This window comes from Lampetra planeri, chromosome 7 (genome assembly GCF_965212315.1).
Source record: "Lampetra planeri chromosome 7, kcLamPlan1.2.h2, whole genome shotgun sequence".
NCBI lineage: Eukaryota > Metazoa > Chordata > Hyperoartia > Petromyzontiformes > Petromyzontidae > Lampetra > Lampetra planeri.
The window spans coordinates 365,526-386,613 of record NC_136113.1 but is presented as its reverse complement, the minus strand read 5'-3'; the positions used below and the strand labels follow the sequence as shown (position 1 = coordinate 386,613).

The 21,088-nt window shown below is 44.3% G+C and overlaps 2 protein-coding genes across 2 annotated transcripts in view; one reads left to right on the top strand and one right to left on the bottom strand.

The window, feature by feature from the left end:
- LOC144719694 (tyrosine-protein kinase receptor Tie-1-like) overlaps positions 1–5,870 on the top strand; it is a 20,258-nt gene extending 14,388 nt beyond the window's left edge. The window contains exons 12-13 of the mRNA XM_078595825.1: positions 354–453; positions 2,282–5,870. Of these exons, the coding sequence (XP_078451951.1) occupies positions 354–453; positions 2,282–2,356 (175 nt within the window). The 3' untranslated portion in view covers positions 2,357–5,870. The remainder of the gene's footprint in view (positions 1–353; positions 454–2,281) is intronic.
- Positions 5,810–21,088, bottom strand: LOC144720141 (uncharacterized). Its single transcript, XM_078596648.1, has 6 exons — positions 20,866–21,088; positions 19,262–19,393; positions 17,219–17,286; positions 12,998–13,119; positions 9,337–11,915; positions 5,810–8,679 (listed from the first exon to the last, which is right to left on the bottom strand). The coding sequence occupies exons 1-6, from the start codon at positions 21,086–21,088 to the stop codon at positions 8,525–8,527; spliced, it is 3,279 nt and encodes a 1,092-aa protein (XP_078452774.1). The 3' UTR covers positions 5,810–8,524.

Genomic DNA, 21,088 nt, shown 5'->3' with positions numbered 1-21,088 from the left:
GCTCTTGTGTATTCTCGCAATTTGTTGGTATCACACTGCCACTTGGTATATGGAATGTGTCACAACATTAGCCAAGGTTGTGTGTGTGTAATTTACCTGGGGTATTAATCAAAAGCCATGCAATGGTTTGGTGACTGATTGCCGGAAGGACACGGGAGCAGTAGCCCCACTATGCTCACAGCATATGTGGATGCCACTTGCGTACTTGGGAATCTTCTGCTGAAGCAGGTCACTCCGCCCTGTTGCAGGAGCTATGAAGCGAGGTCGGGTGAGAGGTGGCATTGGCAATGATCTGGCTGTGACGAGCTCTCTTGTGCGCATGGGGACCTCAACGGTGTCTCTCTGCCGTTCAGGTACGACCTGATGATGCGCTGTTGGGAGGGGAACCCCCAGCGCCGCCCAGACTTCCAGGAGGTTGCCCGCACCCTGCACACCATCGCCAACTCCCAGCAGGTGAGACCACTACGCAGAGCGCGACGCTTTACACTCGCATAGTCAGCGCCGTGTTACGGTTATTGGGGCCCCAGGATTGTTTTACAATTGGAGGGCCCTTTTTGGATAATCAATTCCTTCCCTTTACTTATTTTACCACCACCCACATACAAAATACGAAACACGACATTATTATTTACCTTCGTTATTTCAGTAATAGTTTTCAAATGTGGCATACGAATTGTAAAGCGAAGTCAAAAGTTAACACCAACAGGACTATTATTGATTTGAAGCTTTTGTGACTGCAGGAATTACTCTTTGGTTCTTTTAGTAAAGTCACGTAGAAAGAAATTAAATTAAATAATAGAATACGACGTTTTGATTGCAACACAAGCAGTCGTCATCAGGTCGAACTAAATTTGAGAGAGAGAGAGACAAAACACAGATACGGAGACACACAGACAGACACACAAGCAGAGAGAAACAACACAGAGACACACAGAGAGATGCACAACTGTGTCTATGTTGTGTGTCCCTGTGTGTCTCTGTGTTGTCTTTCTCTGTTTGTGTGTCTGTCTGTGCGCCTCCGTGTCTGTGTTTTGTCTCTCTCTCAAATTTAGTTCGACCTGATGACTGCTTGTGTTGCAATCAAAACGTCGTATTCTATTATTTAATTTATTTTCTTTCTACGTGACTTTACCGAAAGAACCAAAGAGTAGGACTATTATTATTTTGGCCCACAACAAAGTAATGCTTTGCCTTTAATTACAACATTTTATGCAGGATGTATCATTCATTGTATGTCATGGAGAGGAATTGACCTCCAGTTGCTTAGATCATAGTGCACTTGAAAAACCTTCCACCAATCTCCACCTTATATACATCACACTCTGTACTTTGCACACTATGCACCTCGACCTTAAGACACCATGCTGCACTGTTGACTTACAGCTAGGCCGTAGCCATGGAGTCAACATCGGGGGGGACCAAATCTTCCACGGTGTCTGGGGGTCCCAACCCAGAAAAATATCTAAAGTTGAAAACTAATTTCCTGCCTAAAATATTCAAAAATTCACTAACACATGGGATGGACTCTTTTTTTACCAAAATGTCGAATAGTGTATTGTATTACATTGCTCTGTTTTAACTTTTTTTACCATGTCTTGTTTCATTGTATGTAATGGCAGAGATTAGGGATTAATAAAATACAACCATAACCACAATCATATAAACAGAAATCTATGCATTGATTTATATGAAGACAAGTCCAGATGTTGTGGCCAAGGTATAGCAAATTGTTGTTTTTATTTCCATAGCATAGCAATTGTTTTTTTATAGCAATATATATTGGATGTGTCCCCTCCAATATATATTATAATTACGGCCTTGCCACACCTTGTTAAATTTATCGCGTGCGTGATTACGTGACGAGGGGTGGTACTGTGGTTCGCGCATTGTGATCCCGGACCTTGGATAGCGAGTGATACTTGAACTGGTCCTGGGACTCCCCTCGGTCAACTCAACCTTAAAATAAGTACCGGGTACAGTGTGTAAATATCAGCATTGGGGAGACGAAGGTGACCAGGTATGCTGCTGGCCACTCACCCTCTCATGTACAGTACCATGCTGGCCTTCACAGGTGCTTTCTAAAAAGCACTTGCCCCAAGTCTGAATGGCTACAGGGAGAAGCTAAGTTTTTATAATTGTGTACTTAGGTAATGCGTTTATTTGTGCATACAGTAATGCGCGTGATGTATGCAACATCAATGTGTAATTGCAGATTAATATGTGCGACGTGCATCTTTGTGTAATGTATTGATGCGTGTGTTCGTATTTGTGTTCAATTCAGGACTATGTCAATATGGCCGCCTTCAATGCAGAGGGCTACGTGGACCTGGCCCCACAACCTGGCGAGAAGCTGTGAAGAAGCCCATCCGTTCTCAGGCCAACTATGTTCAGCTAATTCAATTGATTTGATTTTATTAATTTCAATGCTCAAAACTCAGAAATAAAAAGGGGTAGTGTTTATCTAAGCAAAATATGTCCATTACAAGAACAGAAACGATCAATGAATGAGGGCCGCGACCACAATACCGCATGATGGTGTTATATCCCACGTCTGTAAAAAAGAGCTTCACAGCTCATAGGATTTCTCCAGGATAGATAAAGATTCTGAGGATAAATACACCTCATACTTTGTTAATTTGTATAAATTGATCATTAAGGTAAACGTGTAATTAGATTACTTTACTTTGAAAATACCAAATATCAAATTAGTTTACATTACTGCACTTCTACAGTCTTTACGAGTTGTTAATTTGGTGACCGATTGAATAATAATCCTCCAAATAGACGTCGCGCATGATTGGATCTATGATCTAAAGGTAGTGCAAAATTGACCTACGTATTATAGAAGTGGATTAGTTGAATTTGCGAGTGTCTTTTAATAACTGTGCATCAGGCAACTGCAATGATGTATTGATACAATTGAAGTTCTGACACTCAATAGCCATGCATCAGATTGTGCAAAATTCGATAATTTCCAATTACTGGTCATTATTTGCTCATAAAAATCTCGTGCATTTATACTAATTGGTGGGGGGGACAGTGAATGTTAAATGTCTACTGTGAATTGCGACTACTGTATTGTGATTGAAATGGGACCAATGTAATTGGCTCTTATTTTCTCTTCGAATGTCTAAGCCTGTACTCAAGGTTGTAAACCACGTGTTTACACCACTTGTGGTGTATCTATGCATTTAGTACTTAAGTGTCGAGTTTTTACCTCGAAGCATAAATGTGGTAAATGCCTGGGCAGAAGAAGGCCTTAGGCTGGGACTTGCAACCTGCCACAGCCTTTCTAAATTATCACAGTGCAGCTAATAGTGTTATACATAATGAGGCTTTAGTTAAGTCACTGCAAGGAAATTCATTAAATCCTGGAAAGTAGGCTTCCCATGGATAAATATATTAATATGGACATTACATATTATTTTATGTCTCCTCAGCCCCATTTAAACTATTTTAACGCTTTAAATAGCTTCCGTGATTTTATGCTGTTGTCCCAAACACATATATGCTTGTAAATATGACTGAGGTACAATGCTTTTCATATTTTGTTAAATCCATAGACGATAACCCGACTGCAGACTCCTTCAAAATAAAAAATATTCCCAGTGGCCTTTGTTAAAAAAGGCAATACCCGATCAATTTTAACTGACTTAATTGAATCTCGGTCGTGAAGTCAAAACAAAGTCTCATGGTAAACCATGAATGTCAGATATTAGAGTTTACATCATTTCCTTTCAGTGATTTCAAACCAATCCCCTCATGAGTTTCAAAAAACAATTTACGATGGTAGAAACAAAAAGCATTCTCAGTATTAAAATTGTACATACATTGGTATATTGAAGCTAAAGCATACCCAGGCTTTCCCTGAAAATATCTCTACGTGAGATTCCCCCACACCTCGCAAACAAAGTGCTTGGTGTTTTTGCCAACATTCGCCGCAATGCAGCAGTGGCAAATGAAGGTGCCGTAGCTGCCCGTTTACACTTTTCCTTCTTTATTTGGTCCACTGCATTGTGGGTTCTCTTTAATGTGTAGGGAACGCCTGTTTTGCAGTTGATACTGTATCTAAACAGGGCTAAAGATCCCATAGTTCCAATACTCAGGGTTGTCAGGTCTCACGTCGCACGTGCAACGCACACATTGCTCTCGTTACAATCAGGCTTGGGCTTCATGGCACGACAATATGTTCACCACCAACTATTTTGTCCCTAGTGGACGTCATTGCAATTCCCAGACCTTGACAACGATGCGATCTGTTTTTCCATAATAGGTTGGTTGCTGGTTTGCATTTCTTGACGACCATATAGTAACGATGTTCATGAAATAGCTTCCCAGACAAATAGTGTAGCACTTTGTCAATGTAAAAAAGTCAGGAAAGCTTTCCTGCACCAGCTAATATTCAAAACCATATACCTCTCACGTCGCTTGCATCAGCACACGAGTCACGCACGAACTGGCGGCACTTGTGATTCCTGAGCATTTCACAGACTTGAGAATCCACACTTGTTAATGCCACAGCAAAATCACTTCACTCCTCTCCTGGTCTCACGCCATTGTGAGACAATCCCGCAAAACCCGCCGGGTCAGTGACGCATCCTGCGTCTCCCGAGTTGATCTGTGCCTTGTACAACCTCACATTGGCTGCTGTAAATGTCTCATCGCTCGAGAGGTCTTCGTGGTGGACATAACCCACGGATGGGTCATGGTTTACACAGACGTAAACCAGTGGTTCCCAAGCTCTCTGGACCCCTTGGATGATTGTCAACCCTCAAACTAATTGTCGCAGACCATCGAGTATTGACAAATCTGGTGCGTTGTGAAAAAAATATGAAATCTGCAACAGTTCAGAAAACCAATTCCCATGGTTCGGGGAGCCACCAGTGGGCCTGCGGGCCACAGGTTGGGAACCACTGCTCGAAATGCAGAGAGACGTCTTGGCGGTACACCGGTCCTCATATCAAAATTTGAACCGACGTTTGTCTTCCGACTGCTTCGACATCACGAGACCTTAGTTTGACGCTCACCCCGCAAGATTTTCTGACTGGGGATGCGAATCGCGGGAAAATAATTGATTACTGCGTTTAAAAAAATGTATAATGTACACCACCGTTATACCGCCAATACATTAATGGGTCCCTTCCCAGAGATCTGTTCTGTCCTATTGACTAGCATGTTGTAAATTACATCTATATAACCGACGTAAATATACTTTTCTATCTATATACTGTAATACGATACTACTCTTTTTAAGTTGTTAGGTACGCATTTGTGCATACATGTCGACTTGTGATGTGCTAACATTGTCAGAGGAAAATGCGACCCATACCTCGGCGGTTCAACATTGATAGCGCGAGGAGCCCCAGACCGCATTGACTTGGCAAAGCTGATTCTTAGCCAAGTCGACGATCACCAAATTCCCGCAGGTGGCTGTGTAGCCTCAGGGTCAAGGCGCCCCCCACTTCGTGTGCACAGGATCGATTCCCACTGCTGGTAACACACCAAGGTTTTCCTGGTGATTAGCCAAATACGTTACACTATCAACCAATGCAGTTCTCTGTATATTGTTAATTACAGTACCTTCTACATGGTGCCATATTCGGATCTGCTTTGAAAATCTGATCATTTGAAATAGTTCCAACCTGGCTGAATGTTTTTTCTCCAAGGAGGGAACTCAGAGGTTTGTTTTACGTGGTCTCCATCTGATTCGCAAAGCCTGTTTTTGATGTATTTGCCAAATGCAAACCTAAACAATATATATACTACTGAACATACATTTACTGTTGATGTAATACATTGGACACCGTGATGTGTGTAATACTTTGTTTTAATTGCTGCATTTACAAGCACGTATAAATGGTTGTTCTTTATACAGTCTTGATGTGTATTTTGACCGGTTGTGATTGATCAGTTATTACACAGCAGTATGCGCTGGCTGAAGATTGTCGAGATTATCAAGCATTTCGACTGCAACGATGAGGAATTGCAATAGTCCTCATTTGGCACAAAATAAAAACATATACCGATCTCGGTAAAAGGCAAACAACAGCTGGGCTGGGCGAGGGAAGCCATGGCAAGGTCTGGTGCCATCAACTGCATTGGCTGTGATGACCTCTAACCTTGACAGTTTGACACAATGGGCAATAAGAAACGAAAGACAAATAGTTCACTGCTTTAACCCACCGGTGTGTTGAAGTGTCTTTTGTGAACGTGACACTTTTTTACTGATTGGCCGTGTCGGGTGGTGGAGGGTTACGACACATTTATAAATAACGCGATCTAAACCCAAAAACGGTGAATATGAATAATATTGGTCGCGAAAGCCTACGTGTTAAATAAGAAACGAGTCACACTTTTATTTACAATTCGCTTGAGCACAGACTTGCCCAACACATCAAACCCAGTGCGTCTGTCACTGACATTCAAGAGTAAAACATGAACATATGAAACAGGTCTTAAGAAAATATTCTGTACGACTCCCTTGGGTGCCAAACACATTTTGTGCTGAGCTACCACAAGCTGGGAGCTGCAGTGGTTTCCCCCCCCACCACCCAGCAAGTCGATTGGCAGGCTGCATGGGGTAAAGTGCGAGTCCTCCCAATTCTTCAACATCTTGGCCAGTGTGGAGAAGAGGTCAAGTGTTCTCCAGGGGGCCACTCGAGAGCTCCCTCTAGTGGAGGCCCTTCTGCTGGCAGTGTCGAAAGAAAAACGTTACAGGGCTGCACATCTACATTACCACAACATCACGTGTGCTATTTATCTTCGAAGGATTGACTAAATAAGAAATAAGCCAAGCCGGATCCACTTTTCTTTATGATGCAATGCATGGCTATGCTTACATCACGTTCTGAATAAACAAGCTAGTGTAAAAAGAAAGTACATATTTACTTTAAAAGATTTGTTTTGAACCTCCATTATTCAGAACAGAAATATGAAAAAAATACTAGCTGCAGTTAGCTGTCAGTCCTGATTTGAGTGAAATGTTATTAACGTTTCAAATAATTCTCAGGGGGGAAATGTTAGCCATGCTCATGCTTTAGCAAAAATATATCTACGTCATTCATAGAATCCTGGAGAATATGGCAAAGGTGTGACTGCAACGGAGCACAAAAGCAAATAATTTTGTATTGTAATATATACGCATAAAAGCCAGTAGGGCCAAGTCTGTATCGCTCATGAAGCCAAAACAGGCTAAAACGCACAACACTGCACTGCCGCTTAACCAATATTTTGGCGTAAATTAGTCGTGCAGCCTAATGTGTAAAAGTCTATTGCTATTCTCAAGCCTGGCCAATGGTGGCTGAGCTCCAAGTGAAGGGAGGAATTTTGCCAAGATACCAAATAGGAAAACTATATCATTCAAAATTATCTTGGCCACAAATGCAGCTGTCTGTCATGACCTTAAATGTTGAACCAGAATCAAGAGAAGTACCAGAACGCCACTGTTGCCAAGAATGTGGCTCTGCAACCAATTAGAGAATTCACATTTAAGCAGCTGAGCTATTCTTTCACACACACATAGGCAGTTGATTACAGGCGATCCAACACAATTTAGAAATTCTCTTCATAAAAAAATGACACGAACTGTAAAATGAAAGTAACAGCATGGTCATTCCCCCATTTCTTAATGTCAGCCACACTGGAGTCCCACAACCACCATGCGGCAGTTAGGAAGCGCCAAAAAGGCACGGCTCAGCAATGACGCGTGGTACACCATGGAATGTGTGCTCCATATGGCAGCACACCATCCTGGTGCCTCGGACCAGGGCCTGACAGATACATTTCCATTATGCATTCGGTTGCCACGGTGTTGTGGATCGATGTTTTTGAAAGTGTAATCAAGAGCATCCCGTTGCATGGGTAGCATTTTCCTTATAGGTGAAAAGGTAACACTTCAACTGCCTGTATATTCACATATCAAGGCATAAGATCTGCCAACACAGTTATTCTTAAAAGATTTTTCGGAACGAGTTGATTTTCTTCGACCTATCGAAAGCATGGTATAACAGTTTCGGCATCGTCCCTTAATGTGACCGCGTACAATTTAACTATTCTGTAAATTCATTTATTAAGGCACAGGATATGTCAATAAGGATATTCTTAAGAGATTCTTAGGAACATGTTGCATTTTCATGGGGTTAACCAAGCATTTTCTGAACATCAACCTGAGTAGGACGACTGATATTTCCAGGGACCACTTTAGCGGTATCTTTGGCAATGCACTAAAAAAAGGGTCCACTATGATGTCTCACCCCCTTCCAGCGTGCATCAGCACTCATTGGTTAAGTTCAGAGGAACCAGCAGCCAAAGGACTGCTGGCTCAGATGAAGGAAAGCTTACACATTTAATGTATTAAAGTACACAAATGCGCAGCAGACTGCAGGGAAGAGAGCAAGAGGGCAGAGGAAACAAATGGCTGCTGTGCGTGGAGCAAAAAGACACAAGTTCAAGAGCAGACAAGTGCTGCTCTATTCAGCCGGATGAAACATCATCAGTGCTAAACTGTAGGTCACATTCACAGCTTTCAGGTTTTCGTGTTTGTCTGAGAGTCATGCAGCTTAATGGGTGGCCTTGTTGTGCGCTGGGTGGCATACTGCTGGCTAGCGCTCTGCCTACGCCGATCCAGCGCCTCTTGCCTCTTGCGCTCAATCTCTTCAGGGCCGCATCGCTTTGGGCCTCCTAAAATTCGCGCACAGAAAGTGTATGCATTAGGGGTACGGTTAACACAGATTCTTGTTAACCAAGCCTGGCACAGAAACCACAGTAACATCACCAGCACTGTAATTAATGATTGTTATACTGTGCAGATTAGTGTAATTGACACTATCTGTACACTCCAGTGTACTCCATAAGCTATGCTTATGTGTATCGCAGTGTACTGTGTGTAAATTGAGTAATCAAGTTGGCCAGTTATATAAATCTGAAGTAAAAATTTCCCTTGGATTAAACCTATTCAGATAAGGAGTTAGAAGACATGGGATTTGAGCTGTTTAACAAAATGACCTGTCTACCCTATGGATACACGACCCAACTAATCAAGACAATACAATACTCTTTGGTTCTTTCGGTAAAGTCACGTAGAAAGAAAATAAATTTAATTAATTAATTAAGTAATTCCTGCAGTCACGAAAGCTTCAAATCAAGACGATACAATGTTCTATAGTATTCCTTATGACAGGGTACCCTACAGTAAACCACATGGTATGCTATGCTTGTGTGATCTTCATACATTCCACACCGTAATGCTTTGTGCTTAACAGAATTCAAACTTATGCTTGTGGATATCCCACTGCACTTAAGACATTGCTTCAGTGCGGACAAGAGGCCCTTACATACCTGTAAAAGTCACTGTCGTGTCCGTGTAGTGTCTCCGCAAGACAGGCTTCGAATTCGTTGACAGGATGTCAAATGCTGAGCGGCTGCGGTTCAGGGGGCCACCCGGAGCAGCTGGGGGCGCGCCAGTGGCCCCACCGCTCCTCCCCTGGAATTCGCCGATCCTCGGTGGCCCTGGACACGCAGCTGCTGCCTCGGGCACGGTGAGTCTGCGAGTGGGCGGCACCACTGAAGCCCTCGGTTTCGACACAAATGTCTGGGCGCCAGCTGGCAGGACGCTCGATAACGGCACGAGCATGCTCGCCTTTTCGCTCCCTCCTGCCGCCCGAGCCTGCAGCGGCATATTTATGGACTGGGTGTGGCTGGGCAAGACGGTGTTCAGATGCACCATGTGTGGAATGGTCAGTGCAGAGCCGGATTCACCCACGGCGCTCCGTGTTCCCATGCCACCCTGGGCCAATAGCGAAAGCCTGCTGGAGTTGTCACTCACCCTCTCAACAGCCGAGTTGTTGTTCGTTCGGACGAACTTGAAGCTGTGCTGCTTCGTGGGACATGTGCCTGACGATACCTCAAAGCAGACCGCCCCAGCTGTTGCTGCAACACCGCAGGAGGCACCAGAGCCACTCGGCTTCGCATCCGCCCTGGCAGGCGGGCAGTCTGCAGTCAAACTTTCCGAAAGTGTGCACTCGTTGTTCACGGGGTCAATGTCTGATTGCTTGTCCCAGATGCCGTCAACGGGCTCCCGGATCCTGCTCAGGAGCTCGTCCATATTACCAAGGTCATCCCATTCATCCTCACCGATGACAGTACTTGCAGCATTGGGTTTAACTGGGTTGGGATAGGAGATTGGGTTAAGATTGGAGTTGGAATTGGAGGTAGCATTGAGGTTAAGGTGGACATTAAGGTTCAATTTGGAACTGTGTGCAGGATAAAAATTATGGGTAGGGTTAACTTTACAGTTGAAACTAGGTTGAAGTTTGGTGGAAAATGTATAATTAGGCATAGAGTTAACACTCTGGTTAGCTTCAATGGTCTGATTCGGGCCAACAACTCGGCAAGCAATTCTGCCCTTCTCTTGGCGTGAGCTTGTTGCCTTGAAAAACTCACGGTTAATCTGAACCACAGCAGGGCCCAGAGAGTCTGCGCACTCGAGCTTAGTAGACATTTTCATTGCTGCATCCCTCTGACCAACCACTGCATGCAGACTTTTTACTGCGGCCTGCATTGGTCTGTTTGGCCGAAATCCACTGGCACACGGACCTTTACCAGACTGGTCTGCACTCCCTCGCTCTATGCCTGTCGCAATGCTTGAGGACGCGCTCTGCAGTGGCATGCTGGGAAGTAAATTCTGTTTTTCTAGGGAGACCTTATTAAAACCGTTCGGAAAATATGCTGAATGCGCAGATGGCATTGCACTCTGCTTAATAGGGGCATTCATTAAGCTAGATGTAGCTTCAACAGAATCAGGTTTCAATCGAGCAGGCCCTTTTGTTTCCCCCTGGTTGTCCTGCATTTCATCCACGACTAAGGTTCTTGTGGCAGTGGCATCCACACGTTCGGAGTTCGTCACAAGGTCAGACAATTGAGAGGAAACAGCGATGAAGGAACTGTCGTGCATCCAGTCATCATCCTCCCAGTCATCAAACACGTTCTCCATGGGTAGATTCGACCCTGGAATCACACGGGCCGCCGTGACACCATCCCGTGCTGCGCCCTCGGCAAACGCCAACACTGTGTCTCCTGTTTTCGTGTTCGTGGGCCTGGCACTCCCAACTTCCTTATTCCGCTGTGCGCAGTCAGTAGCACCGCTGGGTTCATAGCACAAAGGTCTTGCCCTCGCCCCAGCAAGCGGAGCGTCGATGACGCAAGAAGACAGGTCCCCAGCCAATAATACCTGCGCCGCCTCAGATGTGCAGCGCAGACCTTGAACACTGTGACATGCCGTTTTCTTGGCCAGGCTCGGAGCAGCGGACGCCGTCGCGAGCTTATCTTGGGAACCTGTGCCCACCGCACCCCCTCCACTGAGGGGATGCGACGGGTGCATCGTGTCCTCGTCGAACAGGGCGTGCAAGTCTGCCTCGTACTGCCACCCTGAGCCATTGGCTTTGGGCGTGCTCTGCAATGGTGGACAGAAAGTGAGCTGTGATGGCCGGGGGCGGTCGCCGCTGTTGGCGGACGCGTGTTCGGACGCGGGCTCCGGCGACGGTTCCAGCTCGTGAGGCAGCGAGACGATCACCAAGGAGCTGGACACGGGAGTGCCGAGGATTCGCGTGGGAGTGCTGTGATCTTCGCGGCCGTTTTCTGAGCGTCTGGCAATGCCCGCGCGTTCCCTCAGGATCTCTGCGCGAGTTAGACGCGTCGCCGAGTGGAGAGAGCCCTGCGGCGGCAGGTCTGCTCCAAATGCGGTCGTCACTCTTGCGCAGGTGGTGGCATTGCCATGCTGAGGCGGGGACCGGACGCGCTCCGAGCACACGGTCGACGGGGCGTTGTTGCCGTCCCGGGACGCACGATCTATGTCCTTTGCCATGCTCACCAGCTCCTCAGGGTGCAGCTCCCGACACTCGACCCTCCGTCTTTTATTCCTGCTTAATAAAAAAACAAGAGCAAGTATCTCCATTTAGCTGTGTAGACTCTTATAGGACAGTCACTATTCGTGAGCCTTTAATATGGCTGGTAATCATTTGAGGGGGAATATAGCCAGAACCACAACTAGCTGTCATTATTTCTCTGACTACAAGAACTGCTCATTTAAAATTGAGTTAACTTAGCGGACGCCCATACCTGATGTTGGCTATTAATTTAACTATGATTACCGAGATTACAATACAGTACAGAATGTAATACAGATAATAATATGCCACATTGTGCCCTCACTTTCTCAATATACAATGAAGCACAGACACAACCATTCAAAAACAAATATTCAAATATTCACATGGCAATGACTGGCAGAGCATGCAAATAACTTGTTAGACCATGTGAACAAGACCTGGCGCTGGGTATTTTGACAGAGGTGACTTGAAAAAGGTTTATATCAGCTCCAGCCACCAATTTTCACTTGAGCGAACAGTAAAAAATTAAATAAGGGCGGATATAATTGCAGTGCAGTGGAAAAATATCCTCAACACCCCCCGCCCCCACACTCAGCTTAACTTAGCTTTCTTATCTACTTCCGCCCCCTGCATCACAAAGCTTCAGTTTCAACTCCAGGTTACCTCCCAGCCCACACCCCGCCCCCACACCCACCATGCCCCCTCCCCCCCGCAACAATATAATTCCTCGTCACAGCCATCTCTTACGACACATTTAAGCGATTATGCTTTCGCTACGTTGTCCCCACCTGAAGACGGACGCTTGTGTTGCGCCCGAAACGTCATGCTTTAATTTAGTTGTTTTAATTTATTTTATTTTTTATCTACGTGACTTTACCGAAAAAATCAAACAGTATGGATCTTTGCAGTCACGAAAACTTCAAATCTAGAATTCTCAACACCTCTGCCCACGGTGAATCAGAATATTTATATATCCTGGATAAATCTGATGAACTATGAAGCTAATTTTCACAGATGTCCAGCAACCGTGTGCACATACAAAAGCTCACACATTAACTCAAAAGAAAAAGTCTCCGTGTTTAAATCTAGAGCCGTGGCCTGGCCAATGTTACCCCTGGGTGCTGTGTTCATGGTTGATGGGCTCTGGTGAGAAGGAACTAGATGATGGAGAAATGCCTTCCCCGTCCATCCAAAAGGTCACCAAGGAACCCATACTGTTGGGCATGGGCTCTTCCTGCACACAACACACACAATCACAAAATCAGCACCACATTAACCACTTTCCCGATTCTGTTCCGATCATGTACGTTTACATCAGGGGTCCTCAAACTTTTTAAACAGAGGGCCAGTTCACTGTCCCTCAGACCGTTGGAGGGCCGGACTATAGTTTAAAAAACTATGAACAAATTCCTATGCACACTACATATATCTTATTTTGAAGTGAATAAACAAAACGGGAACAAATACAATATTTAAAATGAAGAACAAGTAACGTTAAATCAACAAACTTGCCAGTATTTCAATGGGAACTATGGGCCTGTTTTTGGCTAATGAGATGGTCAATGTCTGGTTCCATATTTGTCACTGCTAGTCGTAACAAGTGATGCAAGTGTGCATCCGTTAGTCTAGATCTGGTTGGAAATTTCAAATGTTTCATTCTGGAAAAAGTCTGTTCACAGACATAAGTGCTGCCAAAGATGGTTGCCATTTTGAGTGCATGGTTCCTGAGATGAGGATATGTCTCAGAGGGGAGAGATGCATAGAAATTATGAAGGCTGCTTGACTTGAATGCGTCTTTCAGAGAGTCACAATTCTGCAGTTCATCCAGTTCCATTTGGTAAATTGTATCCACATTTTCAATGTCAATAGAAAATGGGTTACGGAAAAGCTGTATCTCCTGTTCATGGAGATGAAGCTCTTTAAATCTAAATTGGAACTCCTTTTGCAATTTTTCCAGTGAATCCACACATGTTTTGTTTGGGAATTGCAACCAATGGTTTTTCCGCTAACAGATTTTGAGTTGTGGGGAGATGGCAGAAGTTTTCCTCCTTAACTTGTTTGATGAGGAGGCCTAATTTTATTTCAAATGCTTTGACATGTGATTGCATATCACAGAGGAGCTTTCCCTTTCCTTGAAGTTGCACATTGAAACTGTTGAGTAGCTCCGTTACATCTGTCAGAAAGGCAAGGTGCCATTTCCATTCTGCATCATTGAGCTCTGGTACTTCTTTGTTTTTTGAAAGCAGAAAAGCTGTAATCTGTGGAAGTAAGTCATAGAAACGTTTCAAAACTCTCCCTCGACTCAGCCAACGGACTTCTGTGTGGTACAGAACATCTTCATAGTCAACATTTAGTTCAGACAGAAATTCCTGAAATTGTCTGTGGTTTAGTGCATGAGCTCTAATGAAGTTAACACAAGATACCACAAATTTCATAACAGAGTTCCACTTCAGTGATTTACTACACAGCGCTTGTTGGTGGATGAGGCAGTGTATGGCTATTGGATGAGAATGGTTATGTTTGTCCATCTCTTGGTTAATGCGAGCAATTACTCCTTTCTTAGACCCCACCATGCTAGGAGCACCATCAGTTGTCACACTGGCTAGTTTAGCCCAATTCAGCTCCAAACCATTCACAGTTTGGCAAACCTTTTCATAGATATCCTCTCCTGTAGTTGTTCATTTGATGATTTGCAGTGCAGCAAACTCTTCTGTGACTTCGAAATAGTCATTCATCCCACGAATAAAAATTAGAAGTTGTGCAGAATCACGAACATCATTGCTTTCGTCGAGTGCCAAGGAAAAATAGGAAAGTTTTTTTGTGGAGTTTTACAAATGCTGATGCAAATTGTCTCCCATTTCTTCAATCCTCCGTGTAATTGTAGGTCCTGAAAGACTCACTGTACTAAATAAACCGGCCTTCTCTGGACACATCTCTTTGGCAACAGAAATAAGGCATTCTTTAACAAATTCTCCCTCCACGAATGGTCTGCCAGTGCACGCTATTAGCTTGGCAACTTGAAAACTTGCTCGCAGTGATGAAATATTTAGCTGCTTCTACTTCACAAAAGTATTTTGCTGAGTTGTTAATGTATTTTTCAGTTTTAATATTTTATCTTTTCTCACTTCTCCGACCAAACAATCATATTTATCTTTATGTTGAGTTTCATAGTGTCGACGTAAATTGTTTTCTTTGAACACAGACACTATATTCTGGCATATCAGACACACAGCTCTTTCCTTGTACTGCATGAAAAAGTAATCATAAGTCCACTGTTCTTTGAATATCCTACACTCCGAGTCAATTTTTCTCTTTCTTGACATCAGTTTCCTAGGGAGTCAAAATTGCTATTAGTAAAATACCAATATATATATACAGCGCTACAAAAACAATATACCAGCAATAACTTTGCCCACACAGAGACATACAGACTGCACTGCCCATCAATGCAGTCTGATTGGGGGAACTCCGCTTTTACCCCAGGCTCACACTGGTGCGGGTGCCATTAAAAAGTTAATTACACCTACAGTTTTGTTCACAGATCGCAGTACATCCCCAGCACACAGGAATATCACTGGGAGTGGAGCCGAGGGGCAAGTGAGGGAGCTGAGGGAGGGAGAGCCAGTCAAGCGCAGCCAGGGGAGGGCTGGCAGTCTTAGGCCTGGGGGGCAAGTCCAGTCAATTGGTCAATTAAACCATTCACCAGCGCAGCCCAATGAGTGCCCACCACCGCAGCTCAATCAGTGCCCACCGCCGCAGCTCAATCAGTGCTCACCAGCGCAGCCAAATCAGTGCTCGCCACCGCAGCCCAATCAGTGCCCACCACCGCAGCCCAATGAGTGCTCACCAGCGCAGCCCAATTAGTGCTCACCAGCGCAGCCCAATTAGTGCTCACAAGCGCAGCCCAATTAGTGACCATGGGCCGGATAAATGTCCTCGGCGGGCCGCATGTGGCCCGCGGGCCGTAGTTTGAGGACCCCTGGTTTACGTCATTGGAATATAATCGATTCCGAACGGAATAGGAAGGAAAGGGCATGCGGGAGGGCGTGTGGAACAGTTTGGCGCCATCTGTCATTGAGTGCGGTCGTGTTTCTACAGTTCTCTGTGGTGAGTACAGTACAATGTCTATAAGAATAACGGCACCAAGCCTCCCTACATACAATTAACGCTAACCGCTTGCGCGTTCAGAGATTCAGCGGTGAATGGGACCCACCCTGCAACTTGCAGACGTCTTGGATTGTGAAAGGGTTAATTCACCTACTCGCAACAAGCCACATTTCTAGAGAATTAGATTGTGGGTTATCAAATGTTCTAGGACACCCTTTAATTCATAGAATTGCCATTGGAGTGACGCATTATACAGGAATCCCCCATTATACGTAAGGGATGCGTTCCTGGGAAATACTACTTAACTCTAAATTATTTAAAGCGAACTCTAATTTCTCACAGATATAATGTTAAAATCATGATTTGCGTTCCTAGCCGATATTCCTGGACGAAACAATGCGTGACTAAATATCATTAACTATACAAAAAGCATACGATTATAAATTAACATACATACATTTTAACTCAAAATAAATACAAATAATTAGATTACACTTACCAGAGATGGTTGAAGAGATGAAGGGGTAGGATCAAATGCCTTTTCATCTGACGATGAAGCTGGAACCACTGGAATGTGCACTAGTGGGGAATCTGCCTCTCTTCTCGACTATTTTCCGGACTTTATGGCGTAATTGCAAAACGTTTAAAAAAGATATTTCCAAAGATAGCTGGACAGCATATTTCTTCTTCTGCTGGTACAGCTTAGCTCCTTGTAGCAGTGAATGCCAATGAATATTAGTGGTGGTGGTATCGTCCTCATCCTCAGCTCATTGATGTTCCAACTACATCAGCTCTTCACCATGGGGGACTCAAACAACTCCACTATGTTGTCCGACTCCTCCACATTGTCGAGTCCACCTATCTTGCGATGCAATACTGCACTGTACACATGTAGTGGGGTGAGAGCCCTCCACGTGCTACGCACGCATTTTTTTCAAATATGCAAAGCATTCTACTTGTAAGGAAATGTTCCCTCATTCACCAGCAACGTATATGCGAAACAACGCATAATGATGCAATTTGTAGCGGGGGGATTCCTGTACCTTTATCTGTATGCCTGTGTGCATGCAAAGGCATTACATAAAAAAAGATTTTCAAACACTGTTCGATGTCCTATTTTGATAAGGGGTGCATGAGTGTGAAATGATGAGGTCTGCATGTCCCGCAACACAAGAGTGGCACACTGCAACAAACCTTTGGAGCACCTCATGCGAATGTGCACCTACCACAGGCTTGAGCTTCTTGATGATGTCAGCCACGTTTGTTTTCGTTAACCAGGCTCCCCTCCGCTCGGCTGCGGCACACGCAGAACGTGGAAGCATGAGACAAAGAGTCCAACCATAACACAAACCGTACCAATTTAATTGTACTGCATGATGGAATCAACCTCACGAGTTTATTATTTATTTTACCAGATGGCTTTAAAGCAAATAGATGGGAAAATAATCTCATCTAAAAGAGCGTTTAAACTAAATGGCACTTTTTCCTGGCACCATCAAGCCCATTTGAAATTACACAAAGCATCAAGCAAACACCTAGCATTTCGCTCTTACTTTAACACATATCCTGCTAGTTTACGTAATATTCTGAGTAACGATCACAGTAATTCAGCAATGAATGGAAGCCAAATATGAAAGGTTTACGTGAATCATAATATTGACCAGAGAGAGCTGTAACAGTCCTGCATCTTGTGAATTAAGTGAACAGGCTGGTATGTAAAGATACAGGAGTTCAGTCAGGCCACAAAAAGGGAGGACAGTTAAAGCAAGGATTCATATTCTTAGGTTTTTTCGGTAAAGTCGGTGGGCTCTCATGAAATTGTCTTTTCCAAGACCAAGGTTCTCTGCAAACCTCCTGGCTACCATCAAAGGTTTGTACACGAAGCCATACAAATATACAAACACAGACATAATTTCAACCGTGATGATGGTTACAAACTGAGTAATCATTGGAAAGATGTGATTAACCATGCAAAAAAGATTTAACTACACTTATTTGGCCAATCTTATTTGACAGACAACTATTACAGGTTTACCATGTTCAGTTGTTTTCACCTTGTCACAGGTTGAGTCACAAACCGTACCTCTCCATAACAAAGGCTCACCCTCTTAAGCCTCACCTTACCATATGAATAAAAAGTGTGCTGTACTTGCCGCTTCCCCCCCCTCTCCAACCATTATATAAACGGAGTGGTAGCTCCTGCAATCTCTCATTTACTTGATACAGCTGTTGTGGCTGTGACGGTTCCACCTGAAGACGGAATCTTGTGTTGCCTCTGAAACGTCGTGATTTTTATTTTACTTTTATTAATTTTAATGTTTTACCTACGTGACTTTACCGAAAAAACCTAAGAATATGAATCCTTGCAGTCACGAAAGCTTCAAATCTAGAGTTAAAGCAAGGCTGTGCAAACGATATCGCGCCTGGGTTCATCAGCAACAGAGTGCAAAGAGGCCGTCCATAAATGACGTGACGCGATTTTGGACGATTTTTGCCCCCCCCCCCACCCATCGTCACACGGCGTCAAAAAGTCAGACCCCCCCCCCTCAAATATGACGTCACAAAGTTCTGCCCCCCCCTCCCCAAAAAAAATATAAAACATGCTTCAAATCGCTTTAAACTATTGTCATTATAGTGCGTATTTAATGTGGTGCTGCACTCTGATGTTGTAGGAGAAAACATTTATTAAAAAGTCTATTTAATTAAGTAGAACGTATTGTCTATATTTATTTATTAAAGTTGCGCATTTTGATGTGACGTCACATTTCTCAACCCCCCCCCATCGCCACACATCGCCACAAATGTCTGACCCCCCCCCACCCCTAGGTGCGTGATGTCATTTATGGACGGCCCCAAAGGATTGGTGGTTGCAGGGGGACATTGTGCAGACCGCGAGGTAAGAGGTAGTTAAGAGATGTTTTAATAAAGTGATAGCTCAGGACAAGGGTGCAGATGTTTTCTAGCCAGCTCGATGATTGAGTCTAGGACGCACACACTTGAGCGAGAGTATTTAATGAGAGTGGAGTTTTTTTTGTAAGAATGAGGACATATGGTTTATCAGCTATTTCAATGTGCAACAAACAAACGTAATATGTAATGCTTAGAAATTGATTTAATGCTAATATAATGATTTAACAATACATTGTCAATAATTGAGGATATGTTAAATTCATTTCTGAAATACATGATATTAAAAATCAAACGTAAAAGAAACAGCAACAAATATGACATGTGCCGTAGAGTCGTGTTCCTTGATGTGTTCTCGTCACCTGTGGGTCCCTGGGAGGGCGAGAGTGGGTTCCAGGAGATGTCGTGTTCAGACTCGCTGCACGTCGAGGTGTGAGCGGCCAGCCCAGACTCGAGAACAGCGCTGCAATGTGCGTTGGAGCTCATTATGTTCGCTGCGAAAAATAACATTACAGGATCTGAACACATTGACGAGGAAGCATGCACATACACTCGCTTGAATTGTCTCACACTCAACCATTCCAGCCCGATTGTAGTGCGCTCATGACGCCAACCATTAAAATGCAAAACGTCGTCGAGTCCAGGGGTCGGCAAACTTCGGCTCATTAAGGACCACTTCTCGTCCGTATTCGATATCGGACACGAATTCTATTGTTTAGTCAAGGGTCACAATACGCGCGTTACATCATATTGTGTAGAAATCAACACTTTCTATTTATTAAAATGTAATACAAATACGCCGTTACATCTCGGCTAACTTTGGAAAATATAGCAAACAAAACTGTACAAATACTGTACCTCTGATTATTTGTACGAAATCATTGCAACATACATACGCAACTGAAAATAGAAAAAAAAAACATTACAAGTATGAGACATTCCTTTAATCCAGTAGAGGCTTTAAAAATAAGTTAAATAAAAAACTTTTTAACACGCTTTCATTTAAATGTACCGCACTAGTAAATGGCAGAACTCCACGACTCCAGGAAGTGGCCCCGAGGCTTGCCACAACGTAAGGGGCCGTGGTCAATTACAGCCAACGTCAGTTGAGCGTGGACAATTAGACCAAAGCCGAAACATAACATAAATAAATGTGTATCAATATTTTTTTCATTTTTAATGATAGAATATAGTATTGTCATCAGTATGACATAAGTATGCCAAGTTTGCAGTCGATACCACATTGGGAAGTGGGTGAAAATAGAGTTACAAGATTTGAGGATACAACAACGACAGAGTGAGTTAGCCCACGTGCGTGACGCTCACGCCATGCGCCACTTTCAAAAATAAGCAACGCGCGACGATGAACGTCGTTCGCGTCGTTTGTAGCCAACCGGACGAATTGGAGGCGCACAAACAAGGCAGCTTTGGTGGGAAACCACCCCCCCCCCCCGGTATTTTGTTTGCGTGTTTAAAATAATATTTTAGTTTTTTGTAAAAGTAATATTTTGATTTAAAACGTCTAGATTTGTGGAGCCCAGCTCTGTACTTTGCCTGTCCTCTCCCTTTCACGCCGTTCCCTCATCACCATCATCAACCGTAGCCCTCTCACCTTCACCAACCCACCAACATTAACAGCCTCTTAATTTAACCTGATTTACTCCAACGTTTCATCTCACAAAGTAATAACAGACTCGAACGCACGCTATTTCATGATAACCGACAAGTGCATTAATGATAACAGTGTATTATGGCAAGGCACACCTTTGTTACAGAAATTGGCGTCCAGGCGTTTTAATGGGACGTTGTATTTTGTAGCTACGCGTCTTTCACGCCATTTGAAACCGCTTTAACACCCAACCACCTGTTAGAAACTTACACCCACGTTATTCTACTGTAGAGTAATGCACGCGTATCCCAGCGTTTGGTTACATGTCACCGATCCTGAGCGCTTCCCCGGCCTCACCCCTCGCCATCCTCCCGAGCTGCGAGGCGGCGGTCCTCGCCTCCCCGCGCCGCTGCCGGCTCAGCCTGGCGCCCTGCTGGGGCCTCTGCGGGGTGTGCGCCCCGTCCACCGCCACCTCCCCTCCTCCTCCTCCCGCCGCCGCCTCCTCCACTCCATCGTCCCGTGCTCGCGTGCCTCTGCAGGTCTCCTCGCCGGCTGTCGGTGGCTGCCGTCGGGTCCGCAT